Here is a 16595-nt window from a genome sequence, read left to right as displayed (position 1 = left end):
CTAAAATAACCGTTGTTGTTGTTAATAAATAAGTATCACATTTTTGTCATTAGTTGCCTATGTCCATAACTTGTCTTTCCATATACAGGTGTCCTACAACGCTGGAAAATCTGTGTCTGTTAACTATTAAATGTTAGCACATCTTTACCACTGGTTGACAAGCATGAGAGCTGGAAATCCTTTTTTTTTTTTTAATGGCAAAAGCAACTTGCACTTTCTCTGTAGAATCTGAAAGTCCATGTGGAAACCTTCAACACAGCAAGTAATTGAAACAATCTTTTTTTTAATTTGAGTTACCAAGTCAGATATATATATATACATTACATAATTCAGCTACTCTTTTATGGGTGCACGCCTCTGAGACAGGTGGATAACCAACTTAGTTGTCAGGTGTTGCTTTGTTAGAATAATCAATAAGATTTGCGGGGGTGCTTTCATAGAAATACCACGGTCCATCCCCTCGCTGTTTCATTAGCTTGCGTGCAATCTTCTCCTGCTTCCTATAAAAGGAAAATAGGGGGGTGGGGAAGGAGAATCAGGAAATTAAGACGATCAAACAAATGTACAATGGAGCTCACTCACACGTTATATTATCCCATGCTTAAAATAAGCTGTGGTTTAATGTGAATGCACAATGGACTAGTGAAGGCTGCTGGAATTATGGGCACATTTTTCACTCTCTCCTGCCCCCGTGCCAGGAAACAAGCCACTATCTATCTATCTATCTATCTATCTATCTATCTATCTATCTATCTTTCTTTCTTTAACATAATGTCTATATTGCTTGATTGTAGAAAGACCTCTAAGCGGTTTACAGAAACTGATGGATTCTTAAGCCATATGAACACAAGGTTATGATTCCCCCCCCCAAAAAAAAAAACCATGAGCAGTAAGCCAAAAGCAAGCCTTCGTTGCCACTCATGGTTTGTTTGGAAGGAAACCATGAGCCCAAGTTTGGACTATATACAACAAGCCAGATCATGGCCTGTTTCCTGGCAGAAGCAGGGAAGCACCTATGATTTCAGATTTCACCTGTGATTGCTGGTAGCATTCTGCTTGTTCCCATTAAATGGAGTCTATTTTAACCGTGTTCAAATGTGACTGATGAGCCATGCCAACGTTATCCATTGTTCAAGCCAAATACAACCAGCCAGGCCAAAATTTTAAAGCAGCAGAGCAGATGGATCTGCCTTGGTGTAGAATTTGGCAGGCGGGAGGCTGCAACCCATATGCTATTTAATACCCATGTGCCTGGATACTTAAGTCGGTCAATTAGGTCAATTAAGGCCAGCTCACAGTGCCAAATTCCTCCGCATGAGCCCATACAAGGGAGCAGGTGGAGAAAAACTACCATGCACAAGAATGAAAATTTGGTCTGCTGGAAACCGTTCACAGCCAGGGTTGTGGAAATGGCCACCGGTTCCCTGCGCATTCAGGCTAGCCTTTCTCTGTGTGTGTGCCTGCATGCTTGTGGGGAGGAATTTGGCAACAGGAGCCGAACCAGTCCTAGCAACAGGAGGGACAATTGTTTATTCACCAGGGACAGGCTCAGAATCAATGCTACACGGAGATCAGCTGAGGCCCGCAACTCAAAGGAGAGAGCCACAACTGTTCATTCCCTTTCGCCTCTGACCTTGACCACTTTTTGCCTTTGGCTGCCAGGAGGGAAAAGTCCCTCCCTTGCCCTGCTTGGATGTCATTTCACAGCATAGGGTGGGGACTGGATTAGATGGATTCTCTCCCCATCCCCCAAGGGTGTTGGCAGACATTAGCCAACAATATTATCAAAGAAACGTCACGGCTCAGTATCTCCAGCAACAAAACACAAAGTGGGCCACAGAACAATGAGTAGCGAAAACATTTCCAATTAACTGCAGGAAATCTGTCTTTCAACCCCCTACCTGGCTTTGGCACATGCCTGATATGTCAGTTCAGCAACAGTTCAACACAAGTTTAGGAAGGAGCTGTAGCTTGGCGGTACTGCATCTGCCCTGAAGGTCCCAGGGTCGATCTCTGGTATCTTGAGGTTGGGCTGGGAATGTTCAGTGTCTGACACCCTGAAGAGCCTCTGCCATGCCATGAATGGCAAACCCATGGGCACCCAAGTGTGCTTGGACTAGGACTCCCATCATCCCTGACTACTGGCCATTCTGACTGGTGCTGATGGGAGTTGCGAGTTCAGTAACAACTGGAGGGCCACAGGTTCCTCACACCTGGTGCAGACCATAATGCAGCAGGTGAGCCAAAGGCCTGACTCCGTATACAATGAGTCAGCTTCCTAGTGTTCCTATGTTTGGGAAACCACCAAATTACCTGTTGATTTTCCCTACCTTAATTCAACTTTCTCGGATTCAGCATAAAGGTATGCCAACCCCTTTTCATAGTCCTTTTCAGGAGGGTCCAGCAGATAGTAAGCAATCCACCTTGTTATCGGATGCTGGAGAAAAGCAAAGCAAGTCATCACTAAGGAATCATGAGCACCTGCGTGCATATACAGCAGAGAAGCCTCAGACACGGATTGGCTTGCCTGGTGTGATGTCATGGAATCTTCAAGCTACTCAGGGGGGCAAAGCTGTCATTAACGAAATGTCCTGTGAGAAGCAAATGGAAGTAAATTCCCGGTTTGACTGGGATTAAAATTTCGTACACGCCCCAAGGAAAGAGGAGCGAGGCAGGCTAAGAGTGGTGAGCTGATTGGCAGGAGCGCCTAAAAGGTAGGGAATCTAAGGGGTCAGGAGCACAGAGAACCAATTGCTGAAGGAAAGGGGCTGAGCAAGCAATGGAACAAGCTACAGGAATCTGACAAGATGGGCAGATGGAGGAATCAGAAAGGAAATAATTCATTGGAAGACCATGTACCTAGTATGCATGATGTTCCTGGTTCAAATCCTAACATCTCTAGTTGCTAGGACTTGAATCCAGCTATTAAAGGGACCTGTGGGGGTTGGGGAATGTCAGAATCTCACCCGACTCAATCCAGTTCCACCAACCCTGTGCTAGAGGGATGGGGAGAGGGGCTGCTCAGCAATTCACACTTCCAGAATTCACAGCCCACCCTCCAAATATCTGCTCTGGAGGTTTGGATCAGCATCGATGGTGGGATTAAGGGGGAAAAGAAAACAGGCAGAAATTGCCACCATCCTCCTTCCTCTGGTATAAGCTTCCAATGGAGCCAACTCCCTTCCATGAACAAAAGGAGTCCTTTCGTCTGCAGGCGGGCAGGTCTGGATGCAGCCCAGAAAGCGTCTTCCCAAACCAGGATTACAAGAAGCACTCAGCTCTGTACACCGTTCTGTCTGGACACTGAGGTCCAGCGCCGAGGGCCTTCTGGCGGTTCCCTTACTGCGAGAAGCCAAGTTAAGGGAACCAGGCAGAGGGCCTTCTCGGTAGTGGCACCCTCCCTGTGGAACGCCCTCCCATCAGATGTCAGAGATAAACAACTATCTGATGTTTAGAAGACATCTAAAGGCAGCCCTCTTTAGGGAAGTTTTTAATGACTGATGTTTTAATGTATTTTTAATCTTTGTTGGAAGCCGCCCAGAGTGGCTGGGGAAACCCAGCCAGATAGGCAAGGTATAAATAATAAATTATTATTATCATTATTATTATTATTACTTACGCGATAGTACTCCCAGTGCTCTGGGACATAACCTTCAGGGATTTCAGCCAGTTCAGCTTTACCTGGTGAGAAAGAAGCAGCTCAGTTCAAATGCAATAGACTTCCAAAAACAGTCAAGAAAGAATACTGTTGCCAGCCACAACATATTATCTTCAAAATAGGACACAAAACTGCAGAGAAACATGCAAATGAGGGTGGGGAATTCCTGTCCCTACAAACACAACCAATAACCAACATTAAAAATTCTCGGTTTTACAGGTAGAAGATATGGCATGAAAACAAACTGACCAAGAGACGCATTTTTCTGGTTAAGTGGTATTTATTCAAAAAGTTTTAACACCTACAGGTTTTTTTTGTTATAAGCGAACTAAGATATTGGTTCACACCATCCACTGAGGCCAGGAGAAAGGAGGACTGCTTGAGACCATTCCTTCCAGGGGATTTTTAAAATTCACCTAGCAATTCTTGTAGTGTCGTACCTCGGGTTACATACCCTCCAGGTTACGTAATTTTCGGGTTACGAACTCCGGTAACCCGGAAGCGCAACCCGGAGCGCGCGCAACGCACGGATGCGCAACAGCGTTCTGCGCAGTTTGCGCATGCGCAAACCGCTACTTCCGGGTTTTTTGAACGCTTGTTCGGGTTGCGTACTTTTCGGGTTACGAACTGTAACCCGGAACCAATTACGTACGCAACCCGGGGTACCGCTGTACCAACCCAAACCAGATTTAACGTCATTGAAAAAGAGCAGTTCTTTAGGAGAGATGCAACTGCTTGCTTTACTTCACAGTTTCTTATGTCAGCCCTTCAAAATAGGGTGAAACCTGCAGAAATACTCACCGATAAAGACATTGACAAATGTTACAAAGACAGCAACTGGGATTCCGGTGAGCAAAATGTAGAACCTCTGTTTAGAAAGTGAAAGGAAACAAGAAGCAGCAAGATCATTATGTGGCAAAAAAATACATAGTACCCCAATATCTTCATCAAGCCCCAGTAATTTTAGAACCTCTCCTTTTATATACCAGTATATAATTTTTATTTATACATTTTCCAGGTGTTGTTGTTCTACATACATTTGTCATCTTATCATGTTCCTACACAGACTTCCCAACCTATCCTTCATTGACTTCCTGGTTCAAACTCTTTGGTTCGCTGCCTCACTGTAATTTCTCCACCCTATTTCATCACTTCAGTTTGTTTATCTAGTCTACTGCTGATCCCTACTTGTAGGTTAAGCTTAATGCTATCTCTTTTTAAATATTCTCCAAAACATTCCCACGTGCTTCTGATCTTCTTTTCATCCCAATTTCTTATTTTGGCCATCATGCTTGCTAATTCTACAAATTCTATTAATTTATGCAAACTTTGATCCTTTGTTGGAGTATTTTTTTTTCTTTCTAGCTCCTTGCATAGACTATTCTTGTGGCCGCTGTTGCATACAAAAACAGATTTTTGACTTCCTTTGGTATCTCCTCTCCTATTATTGCTAAAAGGAAGGCTTCTGGATTTTTTTGGAAATGTGAATTCAGGAGACAAGTTAAAATTTGGGAATAGTATTAAGAAGAGATGAAGTTACTAAAGTAAATTGGTACTGAACGCAGTCAAAAGAATGGGGGAAGCCCCCACATAAGATTCGAAATTCGAATTTCAATAAGCATATTATGATTTAATGTCGGCGTGTTAGGTGATAGGTATGTATAAGTTTTCCTTTTTCTTTCTTTAGTGTTTGCTTTCCTTTTTTTCTTTTTAATGTATTTGTATCTGTATTGTGTATTTGTTGTGTTTTTGTTGTTTATTGTGGAAAATCAATAAAATTTCTTTTTTTTAAAAAAGGAAATGTGAATTCAAACATTTGTTTAAGTTCCTCATATACCATCTCTCAGTATTTTTGTGTGTGTTTACATCACTACCAAATATGTATTAAAGAGCCTTCTGCTCTTCCAACACTGAACCTCTCCCAATACAAACACTACAATCTGGACTATTAGGATATATTTTCTAGCCTAATATTTCAGACAATAACATTCCTCTTTTAAACTTGGGAGGGGGGGTATTGTTTTTTGTTTTTTACTAAATTATGTATTTTGGTGTTTTTATCTTGTAAAATATAAAACCACTGTGTGATCCTTGGATTAAAAGTGGTTTAGAAATAATAGTAATAATAATAATAATAATAATAATAATAATAATAATAATATATGGTCATTTATTCAGAACTTAAAACTCTTGAATATTCAGATACCACTTGGCATTTTAAGTTACACATGTGAAAATACCTCTAAATGAATGTACACAGTTCACTCTAAAATATCTTATTGTCTGTTTATGGCAATCATCCAAAGAAGTAAAAAGCACACAGAGAGATCTAAGAATCCTGAATTTCATTTATTGTTTTTGTTTATTTTTAAAATAAAACTACCGTACTTCTGTCCCACTCTTCATTGATATGGATACCCGCTGCTAAAGAGGCAAGCCACTGAACGGAGACTTATCTCTTGGGCAACAGGAAGTGCTGCCATGAAAACAAATGAGCAATTCTTTGGTGCATACATGGCTCCCAATCTAAACATGATGGCCCCAACCCAGTAGTTCTGCCGATTACACAATAATCCCAGCATTGTAGCTGGGCTCAAATCCAGAACTGCTGCAAAGTTGAAGCCACCCTTATCCCACAGTAACCAGTTGCACTGTACAAGGGCTCTCTAGGAAAAGGGGAGTTGATGCTGCCACCTTTCTAATCCTATAGTTAACAATAAGCTAAAAAACAACAACACCCAAAGCCATCGTATATCCACTTGCAAAAAAGAAAGGTGACATATAGTCCACAGCAGTGCCGTGGACTATATAGCTAACAAGCTATAGCTTAGGGCCCCACTCTCTTGGAGGCCCCCAAAAAATTAAATGAAAAGAAACTGGATGTACATTTCCAAAATGTAAGATAAAAAACAAATAAAATAAATCCTACATGCAGCAACAGTCTTTTGTGTTGTGTAGGCTCCTATGATGTAAGCAATGGGCCCTGCCTGCTAGCCTGCTCCCTAAAATATCACATATAAAGGGCCCCATTACCTTCAGTAGCTTAGGGCCTCAACGAACCTAAATCCAGCCCTGGCCACAGGTATCTCTGCTCTGCTTACAAAGCTCAAGAAGCCATCTCTAAGGTAAAGCTGAACCTTGGGCTTAGGAAGACTGAATACAGTAGCATTTAGAACACAGAATATCACATACAACCAAAACATCCCGTGTGACACTTTTGATCTCCTACAATTCCTCCCTCCCCAAAGAGTGTAGACTCACCAACAAAAACAGGAATCGCCTGTCATAAAAATCTGTCGCCTTCATGACAAATATTCTTTTTCCACCTCCACTGCCATGGCGTACTGGAGCTGCAAAAATCAACTCCACGTGTTAGCGCAAAGCCAGCTGCGGTTTCTGTGACCCAGTCAAGCCTACAAAGAGACCTTCGGTTGTGTTCTCTGTTTTTGCACATTCCCACACAGCTATTTTTGCAAAGGGAAAACCGAGGCTGTGGTGGGGTTTTTTTGGGGGGGGGCTATTGGGTTGTTTTTATTTTTATTATGTATTTTGTAGTTTTATATCTTGGTTTTCTTCTGTGAACCGCCCTGAGACTCCTGAGGTATAGGGCGGTATACAAATTCAACAAATAATAAATAATAATAAAAGGACTTGTCCAGCTCTGACCCAGCGGAGACAGGATTGCTTGCTAATTATTTTAATCATCTACACGCCTTTGAAAGCACGCCCTTCCTCCAAGAAAAGTAGCCCTCGGGCGAAGGACGGCGGTTGAGTGGCAGAAGCTCCTCTTCATGGCTGGCCCAAACCAAGCAGGTTGGAAGGAAGCTTCACCAGTTGAACTTCTGCCTGCACAATAGGTTTCCCAGGCAGGGGAGTCACGGCAATTAGATATAATACAATTAGATATTATATGTAAAATAATTATTATTGAACATACATGGTGGCAAACCCACCCCCCGTAAAACTCACGGATTGTCTCAAATCCTCAAGGTCAACCAGAGAGGAAACCCCCTCACCGCACCCCAAAGATCCTCCCGTCCCCTAGGAAAGCCATACCGATGAGCACAGAGCGGCCGGCGGCCCATCCAGGCAGGGAGAAGCGACCCCAGAGACCCGGGCCGGGAAAGGTCCTCCTGGACGTGAAAGCAGCCGCCGCTCGGAGCAGGAGGCTCATGGCCGCCATGCCTGCGACTGGCAAGGTAACGGAGGAGGAAGGTTACGTGCGTTTGGCGAGCGGGGCTGAAGGCGCGTCGCCGCCATCTTTAGAACGGGCGCCAGGGCGGCGCGTAGATGCACTAATAGCAGACTGCCACGAAGAGCCGGTTTCCGATTTCAATGCGCTGCTCACAGAACCCGACGGGGTTTCTCTATTAGATCCTGGAAGGAAGCCGGGGTTCTCTTAGCGCAGCTGCGAATGGGAGGCTACTCTTCCCGGCGTTCTCCCCCAGGCAAAAGATAACCGGCAAAGAGTTGTTGTTTTAATTCGGGTCCTATTCAAGAGCGTAGTCAGGATTTTTGTTAGGGGGTGCAGAACCGACGTGATCTGTCAGTTAGTTAAGTTTTACTATTGTTTTACTTGATCTAAGGGAGGGCAGCTGCCCCACCCCCACCCCCTTGGCAATGCCCATGGTCCTATTGCATGCAAAATCCTTTAAAGGGAAAAGAGGGAGGGGGGAGGCTGCATTTCTCTAGTAAGCTAAGCACCACTGAATTCAATTAGGCTTACTTCCGAGTAGACATTGTAAGGACTGTATTGTACTGGATAAGAACGTAAGAGCGCTTCATGCAAGTGGTTGTTTGGTTTGTTGTTGTTATCATTATCTTCTTCATCATCATTATTATTCCCTGCAACTCAATCCACTATTCATATTGCACATTAGAAGTCAGAGCCCAAATCTCCTTTAAGCATCAGCTGGGTGCTCAGTTACACACAATTACACTTCACTGACTTGCACCGTTAATAATAATAATAATAATAATAATAATAATAATAATGGAGACTTTGAACAGTATTTGCATTTGAAGAGTTCCTTTGTGGGTGTTTAAAAAGCTAAATCAAAACAGAATTTCAACCCCTCAAAAATGAGATCTGAACAAGAGCAGGAAAGGGTATGTTTCGTTTCTTGGCGGAGTCCAGCTACTGCTCAATTACTGTTAACGGTAAAAATACTGAATTTCTCAATCCAATGCGATTTTCACGTCATCCTAAACGGATTTTAAAATTCTTTCCTTTTGGGGCATCTTGCCCGCAACTACACGATGAGCTGGATTCATTTTCTTGCGCATAGTTTATGAAAGGCTGATCGTGGTGCCCAAAGACGGACGTTTTTACTGCGGAAGACGACATCACACTGTCGCCTCTTCAATTTTCTTGTATCTGCGGTCGAAGGCAAGGCGGGGCAAGGAGCATTGTGGGGAAACGAATAGCCCGACCCTTCAATTTACAATGATAATAGGGGAAGGAGGTTCGCTCTAGGGATGCTCAGCGCCGCGGCTTCCGACCCATACCGGAAGTTAGGCCTGTGTGCCCCTGTGCACTTCCTTCGCAATCTCTATGGCCGTGGGCCGACGTTTTGCGGCGGCGGCGGCCGATGAGCATTGTGGGAAACGGGAGGTGTCATGGCGGCGGCGGTAGCGCTTTGCCGGCCCTTCTCGAAGCTCCTGAGATTGCCTGCAGCGACCTGGGGCGGCCCGTCGGCGTCCTCTCCTCCCAGGTGGGCAGCCGCCGGGCGGGAGGCGGGTGGAGTGACGCGCCCTGCGACCTCCGCTTTGGTGTTGTTCAGTCGTGTCCGACTCTTCGTGACCCCATGGACCAGAGCACGCCAGGCACCCCTGTCCTTCACTGCCTCTCGCAGTTTGGCCAAACTCATGCTAGTCGCTTCGAGAACACTGTCCAACCATCTCATCCTCTGTCGTCCCCTTCTCCTTGTGCCCTCCATCTTTCCCAACATCAGGGTCTTTTCCAGGGAGTCTTCTCTTCTCATGAGGTGGCCAAAGTACTGGAGCCTCAATTTCAGGATCTGTCCTGAAGTTGAGGACCTCCGCTTTACCGTGTTTCTTTTATTCCTTGAATTTCCTCCGTGCCGAGTTCAAGCCCTTAAGAGTTATAAAGCTACTTTTTCAATGCTTAATGTTTAATTACGTTTTTTATATATGTTGGAAGCCGCCCAGAGTGGCTGGGGAAACCCAGTCACATGAGCGGGGTACAGTTAATAAAATTATTGTGGTGGTGGTGGTGTTGTTATTGCCAATTAAGGAATTCATGGGGGAAGACGTTGGTTAACTGTTTTTGAATTTTTAACTCCCCCTTTTTCCAACTTGGCAATCCAAGTACTGACCATTCTGATTTCACAGGGGTGCAATAGGGGAACCAGTAGGCTCACCAGTCTACTACGTTCAATGAGGTAGATGAATCATAGGTAGTCTACTACGTTCAATGAGGTAGATGAATCATCTAGTCCATCCCCCGGTAATACAGGAATCTCAGCTGAAGCATCCACGGTGGGCAGCCAGGCGACCTATGCTTTAAATACATCCAACCGTCCAACAGCTCTTACTGTCAGAAAGTTCTTCCTGACCTTGAGTTGCAATCTTCAAAGCCATCTTCAAATATCTCAAGGTTCTGTCCCCATGGAAGGATGGAACTAGCTTCTTTTCTCCTGCTCTGGAGGCCAAACCAATGGCTTCTAAGTTGCAAAAAAGGAGATTCTGACTAAACGTCATTGCAGGGGTTTGGGGTCCCTTCCAACTCCATAGTTCTATGATGTTATGTTATGAGATCAAAGTCCAACTGTGTTCAGGGAGTTTGATTTGATTTGTACATAATGAGTTGCAGCCTTCTCTGGAAAAAGCGGGGGCTTCCGTAGCATAGCTGTTATGTAGAATAGCTTGCTAGAGGGGGCACCCACTGTAGTCCCTTGGGTGTCTAAAGAAATACCTAGGCTTCCTCAAAAAGTTCAGATATTCAGATATTCGGTTTTCAAAAACCACTTAAACACTTTGAATATTTGCTTTAAACTAGGTAAATTTGATTATATGAAATTGTAGAATAGGAAGGTCCTTTAAATGTCAACTAGTCATTCTTCTGTTGATGCAGAATATTCACTACTACAGCATCCCTGATAGGTTTTTTGTGCGTGTGTGTGTGCCTATATCATTTTGTTTTTTTTTTTTTTAAATCCTATTTTATTGTCCTTCAGATTCATCCTTAACAACCTGCACAACAATGCCACAAAAGTAGAAACAGTCTCTCCCTGTATGTTGCTTCATACCTCCTTGCCTCGGAATGGGCTGGAGGAATTTTTTGATGATCCCAAAAACTGGGGAAAGACAGAAGTCAAATCTGGTAAGATACTCAGAATCTGTTAATTTTTATTCCCCTTCTGGCCTCCCACTTTGTGGATATGTAAGCTAGATGGCATTGTAAAAGTTCAATAGCACATTCTGTGCTGGCGTATATATTCATGTGTCTGTAAAATCACTGTTCAGGTGTACACTTTTATTCAGAATATGTCACCTGAAGATATCATTATGTCCAATAATACGTTAGCATTAGTTATATTTAATGCTATTCATTTTAAAATATTTGATTATACATGACAGTAATGTTGAGGAATCTTTTGTATCACGTTTTCTAACTTTCATTTTTTGGTGAAGCTCTTATGGGTGCAAAGCAGGTTTCAGTCTGGTCGGGTCCTTAGAACAATTCCCCATATAGATTTGAGCAGTCATTGTCCCCCTGCTAAAACACTGATGCACTTTGTGGATTCCACAGGGGATTCTTGGACAGTAGAACAGCTCCGAGGCAAGAGCAGTGAGGATTTGCACAAACTTTGGTGAGTATCTTACAGTGTATCTAATAGCTAATGTTTCTTTAAAGTTACTGTACTCATTTCATCCTTATGCACAATATTTCAGGAACTGCTTGGTCATGATTTCAGAATCCAGGAATATCCTCAACTCAGTTAAAACAAAATCAACACTGGGGAAAATCTCATTGTTAACCCATTAATATTATTTGACTCACAGATTGCTTCCAAAATTCATAAGCTTGCTGACATTCCCACCGCATGTGTAAGATAGTTGTGCATTTACAGCCAGACACTTCAACACTTAACATTTGTTTCCACAAACATTCTGTTTAACCTGGCAGAAGTTAAATATTGATGCAATAAAAGTTTGTACTGTATTTCCCTTATTGATCAACTTAGTGCAGATTTTTACTGTATGCCAAATCTTAAATCATCTCAATTCTGGCATAGTAAATCCCACTTCTTTTTCTCACCTTGTCCTGAAGACAGACTCCTTTTTACTTAGGTCAATCAATAATTTGTAGGTTTTTACCAAGAGGCCTTTTGATTTATTAGCTGCCATTGTGATTTCTCATGTTGTCATCTTCCTTACCATATACTCAACAGATTCCTTAACTGAAAATTCTGAACGCATGGAATACCTAACCTCCTGTTTTTTTAGCTATCTCATTCCATGTTAGCAAACTTTCATCTGTTAAATCCCTAAATTTGTGTACGCCCTTCCCCCAATTTACAAACTCTGATGGCTGATTTCTCATTAAAAACATTGAGTGACTATAAGATGAATGCTAAGGAGGGAAACATCTGGGCCTGATTTCATCCTATAATTATTCCAAGTTTTCACCGTTTGTCTTAGAAGTAAAGTTCATTTTAACTTGTCTTTTTCCTCTGCTAGTTGTGACACCCACTGTCCCTATATCATTATAATTTAGCCAAGAAGCAGTGGTCAGAGGTGACTGGACAAAATTTCACATATTTCAGAAAGCTCTATTGAATTGCATGTGGACAGCCATGAGGTACCTTTTGAGAGATTTTGCTTCCACTTTAGTTTAAACGTAATTTCTCATATGACCCAGAACCAACAAACTCTGGTTACAGTTAACTATAGTTATTTTCAAACATGCCCATTTCAAATCACAGTTTAAGCAAACCACAGTTAAGATTAACCACAGTTCTGGGTCGAGCCAACATGGTAAGCAATAGTTAATCAAAGGCAGAAGCAAAAATGTTCAAACTTCACCTCCAGCTACATGGGAGGAGGAAGAATTTCAGCCCAAGCTTCTCATTGCTTAATGATATAACACTAAACTATGGTTAGCATGACCTGTGCGTAGGGCAAACGAGTCCCAGTTAACAATGTTAGTACTTACCAATATGTTCTTTGACTTAGGTACGTCCTGCTTAAAGAGCGAAACATGCTTTTAACGTTGGAGCAAGAAGCAAAACGGCAGAGGCTGCCAATGCCAAGCCCAGAGCGATTAGAAAAGGTAACATGATGCTGAGGTCACTGCCAGTGTTCGAAACTCCCGTTGTCCTAGGCACATTTTGCAACAGGGAATTTCATTAGCGCAAGCAGTTTCTGAGCTCGGTGCAGTACTGCACCTAAGATTTCAGGTTAAAACTACAAAGTGGAAGGAAAGAAGGACCTTTTTCTACTTCCCCGCTTCCAGCTACTCTCTGAAGACTGGAGAAGAGACCTTCTTAAAAATATTAGGGAGGTGGGCAGGGGAAGGACTAGACCATGTGAAAAATGAGCACAATATTTTAGCTGCAGTTCATTCATTTTCAGCTTTGTATACTTGTTATAAAGAAAAAGTGCTGCTACACATTCTGTTGCTGCACCCATAACCTAGGTTTAAGGTGGCATTTAGCTCCTAGCTTTCATATATCAGTTTCTAACCTGGACAAGGGCAACCCTATGTTCTTTGTAAAGGAGGTAGCATTTGCAGTTCTTCCAAATACTGTTTACAACTTTTACCTACATTTATGTGGGAGTCAAATAAGATGAAGCAAGTCTTTAAACTTTCCCTAATTCTATTAGGCTCCTTAAACTCTTGATTTGCCATCACCCTCCTTGTATTTTGTCACCAACCCTGGCTGCGTGAGCCCTGGCAGCGAGGAAGTGGGTGCAGGATTCTGAAGCAGTTTCCAGTTGAGATTTTTTTCTGGTGCCAGCACATGGTAAAATGAAATAAGTCTGTAAGTAAGCGATACGAGTCACAGAAAGCCCATTTGTAGTTTCTGGTGAAGAAGTTCCACCCAACAGCAGTGCTGCCTAGGGACAGTGTAGTTATGGCTCAGGTTGTTAAAGCGCAATCCATTGGCAAGTTCTTGGCGCAGACTCCAAGGAAAGGGATTTCTGTATATTTCATAGTTCTCATTCCAATGGGCCTTTTTACAAACAGGTTTCCCAGCAAAGTGATTTAGTTGGTAGGGACAAGCAAAACCTGTTATAAGACTGCTAAGCCCATGCACATTCTACAACAGAATGCTTTCCATATGTTTTGGACGACTCCCATCAGCCGTGACAGCTGTGCTGACTGGGGTTGATGGGAGATGCAGGCTAAAACATAAAGAGAGCACCAGCTTGGGAAAAGCTCGTGTCTGGAATTCCCCAGGGCTTGGGCTCTTTCGCATGGATTGGTGGCTTTGGAGCTGAAACTCTCTTTTTGTGATCCTCAGGTGAAAGATTCCATGGATAGAATGGATCTTGTCATCCAGGAAAGGGAAGACGCTTTGCGGCTCTTACAGACTGGCCAGGAGAAAGAGAGACCAGGCGAATGGAGACATGACTTCTTGGGCCGTGTATTTTGGTACAAGAAAGAATTCTTGGTGTTTTCCGAGCATTTGTGTAGCGGGGAGAGCAAATACCAAGTGTGGCTCTGTGTAGAGCAGACACTTTGTACAACATTCCACCTTCAATCCTTGGCCTCTCCAAGGATTTGAGCTAGCAGAGTTGGGAAAGACTTCTACCTGAGACCTCAGGGAACCACTTCCAGTCCAAATAGACAGTGCCACTGGGACATGCAAGGAAATGCTAAACAGTGTGGAATGCTCCTTTTCAGTGTTAGTCACCCATGACATTCTTTTCTAATCCCTCTGCCAGCAGATTTTAAAATATTTTTCCTAACATCCAATTAGCATTCAGTGGCCAGTGAGCATGCTTAATCCTCACTGGGTTTTGGGTTGGGGAGGGGAGGCTTGTTTCCTTCCCTTTAGTTTTCCTTTTTCCCCAAAATGTTTTTTTGTACTTCTATAAGCCTGGTACCGGAAGTGACTCAAGACATTTTGCTGCCTGAGGCCAAGCACAAGAGGGATGGTGCCCCACATTCCATGAGCAGATGCCAACTGGATTGGCAGTTGAATCTTGCCTCCACACTGGGACAGCATCCTTCATCACACCTGAGGGAAGCAGGCTAGCTTTTAAGGGCAGACTTCATAGGATACCCAGTAATTTCCCAACTCTGCCTAATGTTAGGGCCGGCCCTGCTCATGCTGCTGCCTTGTGGGTAGTTACTGCCTCTTTGACCACGTAAGAATCCACACCTACTTGGAAATAAGAGGGTATGAGAACTGGGCTGGATGGACCAATGACGTGATGCAGTGCAAGGCAGTTTCATATATCCAAGCAAAATGTATTGTGGAAAGAACTCCCTGTTTAAGAGCGAACAAAAAAAAGTCTTCTACCATTTGATGTTCTTAGCTTTCTAGCACATTTTCTCTGTAAGCTATTCAGAGCGGGAGTGAACTTTGAATGTATGGAGTGGAGTCTTCCATTATGAGCTTTGCAAACAGGTCAGGGCTGCCTTTCACGTACAGCCAGTTCAGTTTCTAAAGGGCTGTGGAGGCTTGGGAAGACTGGTTATCACTTTGACTTTCCTTAGGGAAAGTGGTGGCAAGGGTGGGGGAAGAGTGCTGCTACTGCCCTAAATAATTAACCTACCATCCTGCATTTATCATCTGAACCACCAACTAATTTGCTCAGATAAGAACTGGTCAGGGCAGATCAGCTATTGACAGTGAACTAGGGATTGATGCTTGTATATGTGCTTTGATGTGTTTTAGCTAAAAATAGGCTCTTAAATGTTGTGTAATATATCCTGATATTTTGGGGTGGGAGGAGGCGGCTAGACATAATTATGAGCTTTTCAAAAGAATCTCATCTCACACATTCCCCTTGTCTGTCATTGGCAGGTACACTTTTAGGGAATGGCCAATCCCTTGGTACCTAAATGCAAAGCATAACAGGAAGCGGTTCTACTATTTGCCAAACGTCAATCGTTTTCTCAGGTAAGACCAGCAGCCTTTAAAACCAGACCCTTTTATCTGTCCTCTTACCATTTGTCCTGCTTTGCCGATTGTCTGGGAGAGGTACGAGATTGCCTTGCACCACATGTGCCTGCTCGACCACTTCGATCGGCAGAATTGGCACCATAATACGCATTCTGCGTTTGTAATAACGTGTTTAGTGTTGGAACTCCCTACCTGTTGAGCTCAAGCAGACGCCTTCACTGTACTCTCTTGGGCACCTGCTAAAAACATTGTTGTATATACATTGTTGTATATAATTGTAAATAAAACAAAAAGTTATACGCTAACTTACACTGGTTGGTTTTCTCCTGCAGACTCAGACTTGAACAATATTTGCGCAAGGAATCAAGGAAGAAGAATTTGCAGAAAAAGAATGAGAAGCGTTTAAAAGAACGCTTCCCTCATCTTGGCGCTCAGTCTCAGAGTTAACGTGAAGTTGGCAGTGTTTGATGGAATTGTGGCACAAATATTCCTCCTTCTGAACTGGTTGTAAATGGACAAAGAGTAAGGCAAAACATACCATGTGGTGTAAAAGAAGCTCATTTCCGCCCCTACCAAAATAAAGTTGTTTCATCCTTCTTGTAAAATGTTTGTTCATTCATAGAATTGTTTGTCAACAACCATTTAATTAACTGTTTTCTATGTCATGACACATAGTTTGTAGTTGCAGTCACAAAGAAACAGGTGTGCTCTAATTAAAATCCAGATTGGCTTTTGTAAAAACCAGTTTCTGGTCCTCATGTTGAGTTTACTTAGCAATTATATTTAAAAGACAGGAAGGTTTCAGGGGTCATGCAGAGCTCTCTGGCCCATGA

At 43.1% G+C, this 16595-nt stretch overlaps 2 protein-coding genes across 2 annotated transcripts; one reads left to right on the top strand and one right to left on the bottom strand.

Annotated features, from left to right (window-relative positions):
• Positions 1-205: 205 nt before the first annotated feature.
• NDUFB5 (NADH:ubiquinone oxidoreductase subunit B5) lies at positions 206-7883 on the bottom strand. The gene is made up of 6 exons (XM_033150699.1): positions 7715-7883; positions 6920-7008; positions 4460-4526; positions 3620-3681; positions 2331-2437; positions 206-500 (listed from the first exon to the last, which is right to left on the bottom strand). Exons 1-6 carry the CDS (start codon positions 7839-7841, stop codon positions 380-382), a joined length of 573 nt encoding a protein of 190 aa, XP_033006590.1. The 5' UTR covers positions 7842-7883; the 3' UTR covers positions 206-379.
• Positions 7884-9253: 1370 nt separating this feature from the next.
• MRPL47 (mitochondrial ribosomal protein L47) lies at positions 9254-16368 on the top strand. The gene is made up of 7 exons (XM_033150700.1): positions 9254-9372; positions 10858-11003; positions 11433-11493; positions 12860-12956; positions 14152-14282; positions 15664-15759; positions 16095-16368. Exons 1-7 carry the CDS (start codon positions 9278-9280, stop codon positions 16207-16209), a joined length of 741 nt encoding a protein of 246 aa, XP_033006591.1. The 5' UTR covers positions 9254-9277; the 3' UTR covers positions 16210-16368.
• The last annotated feature ends 227 nt before the right edge of the window (positions 16369-16595 follow it).

Source organism: Lacerta agilis, chromosome 5 (assembly GCF_009819535.1).
Source record: "Lacerta agilis isolate rLacAgi1 chromosome 5, rLacAgi1.pri, whole genome shotgun sequence".
Taxonomy (NCBI): Eukaryota; Metazoa; Chordata; class Lepidosauria; order Squamata; family Lacertidae; genus Lacerta; species Lacerta agilis.
This window is presented reverse-complemented; position numbering and strand designations above follow the sequence as displayed.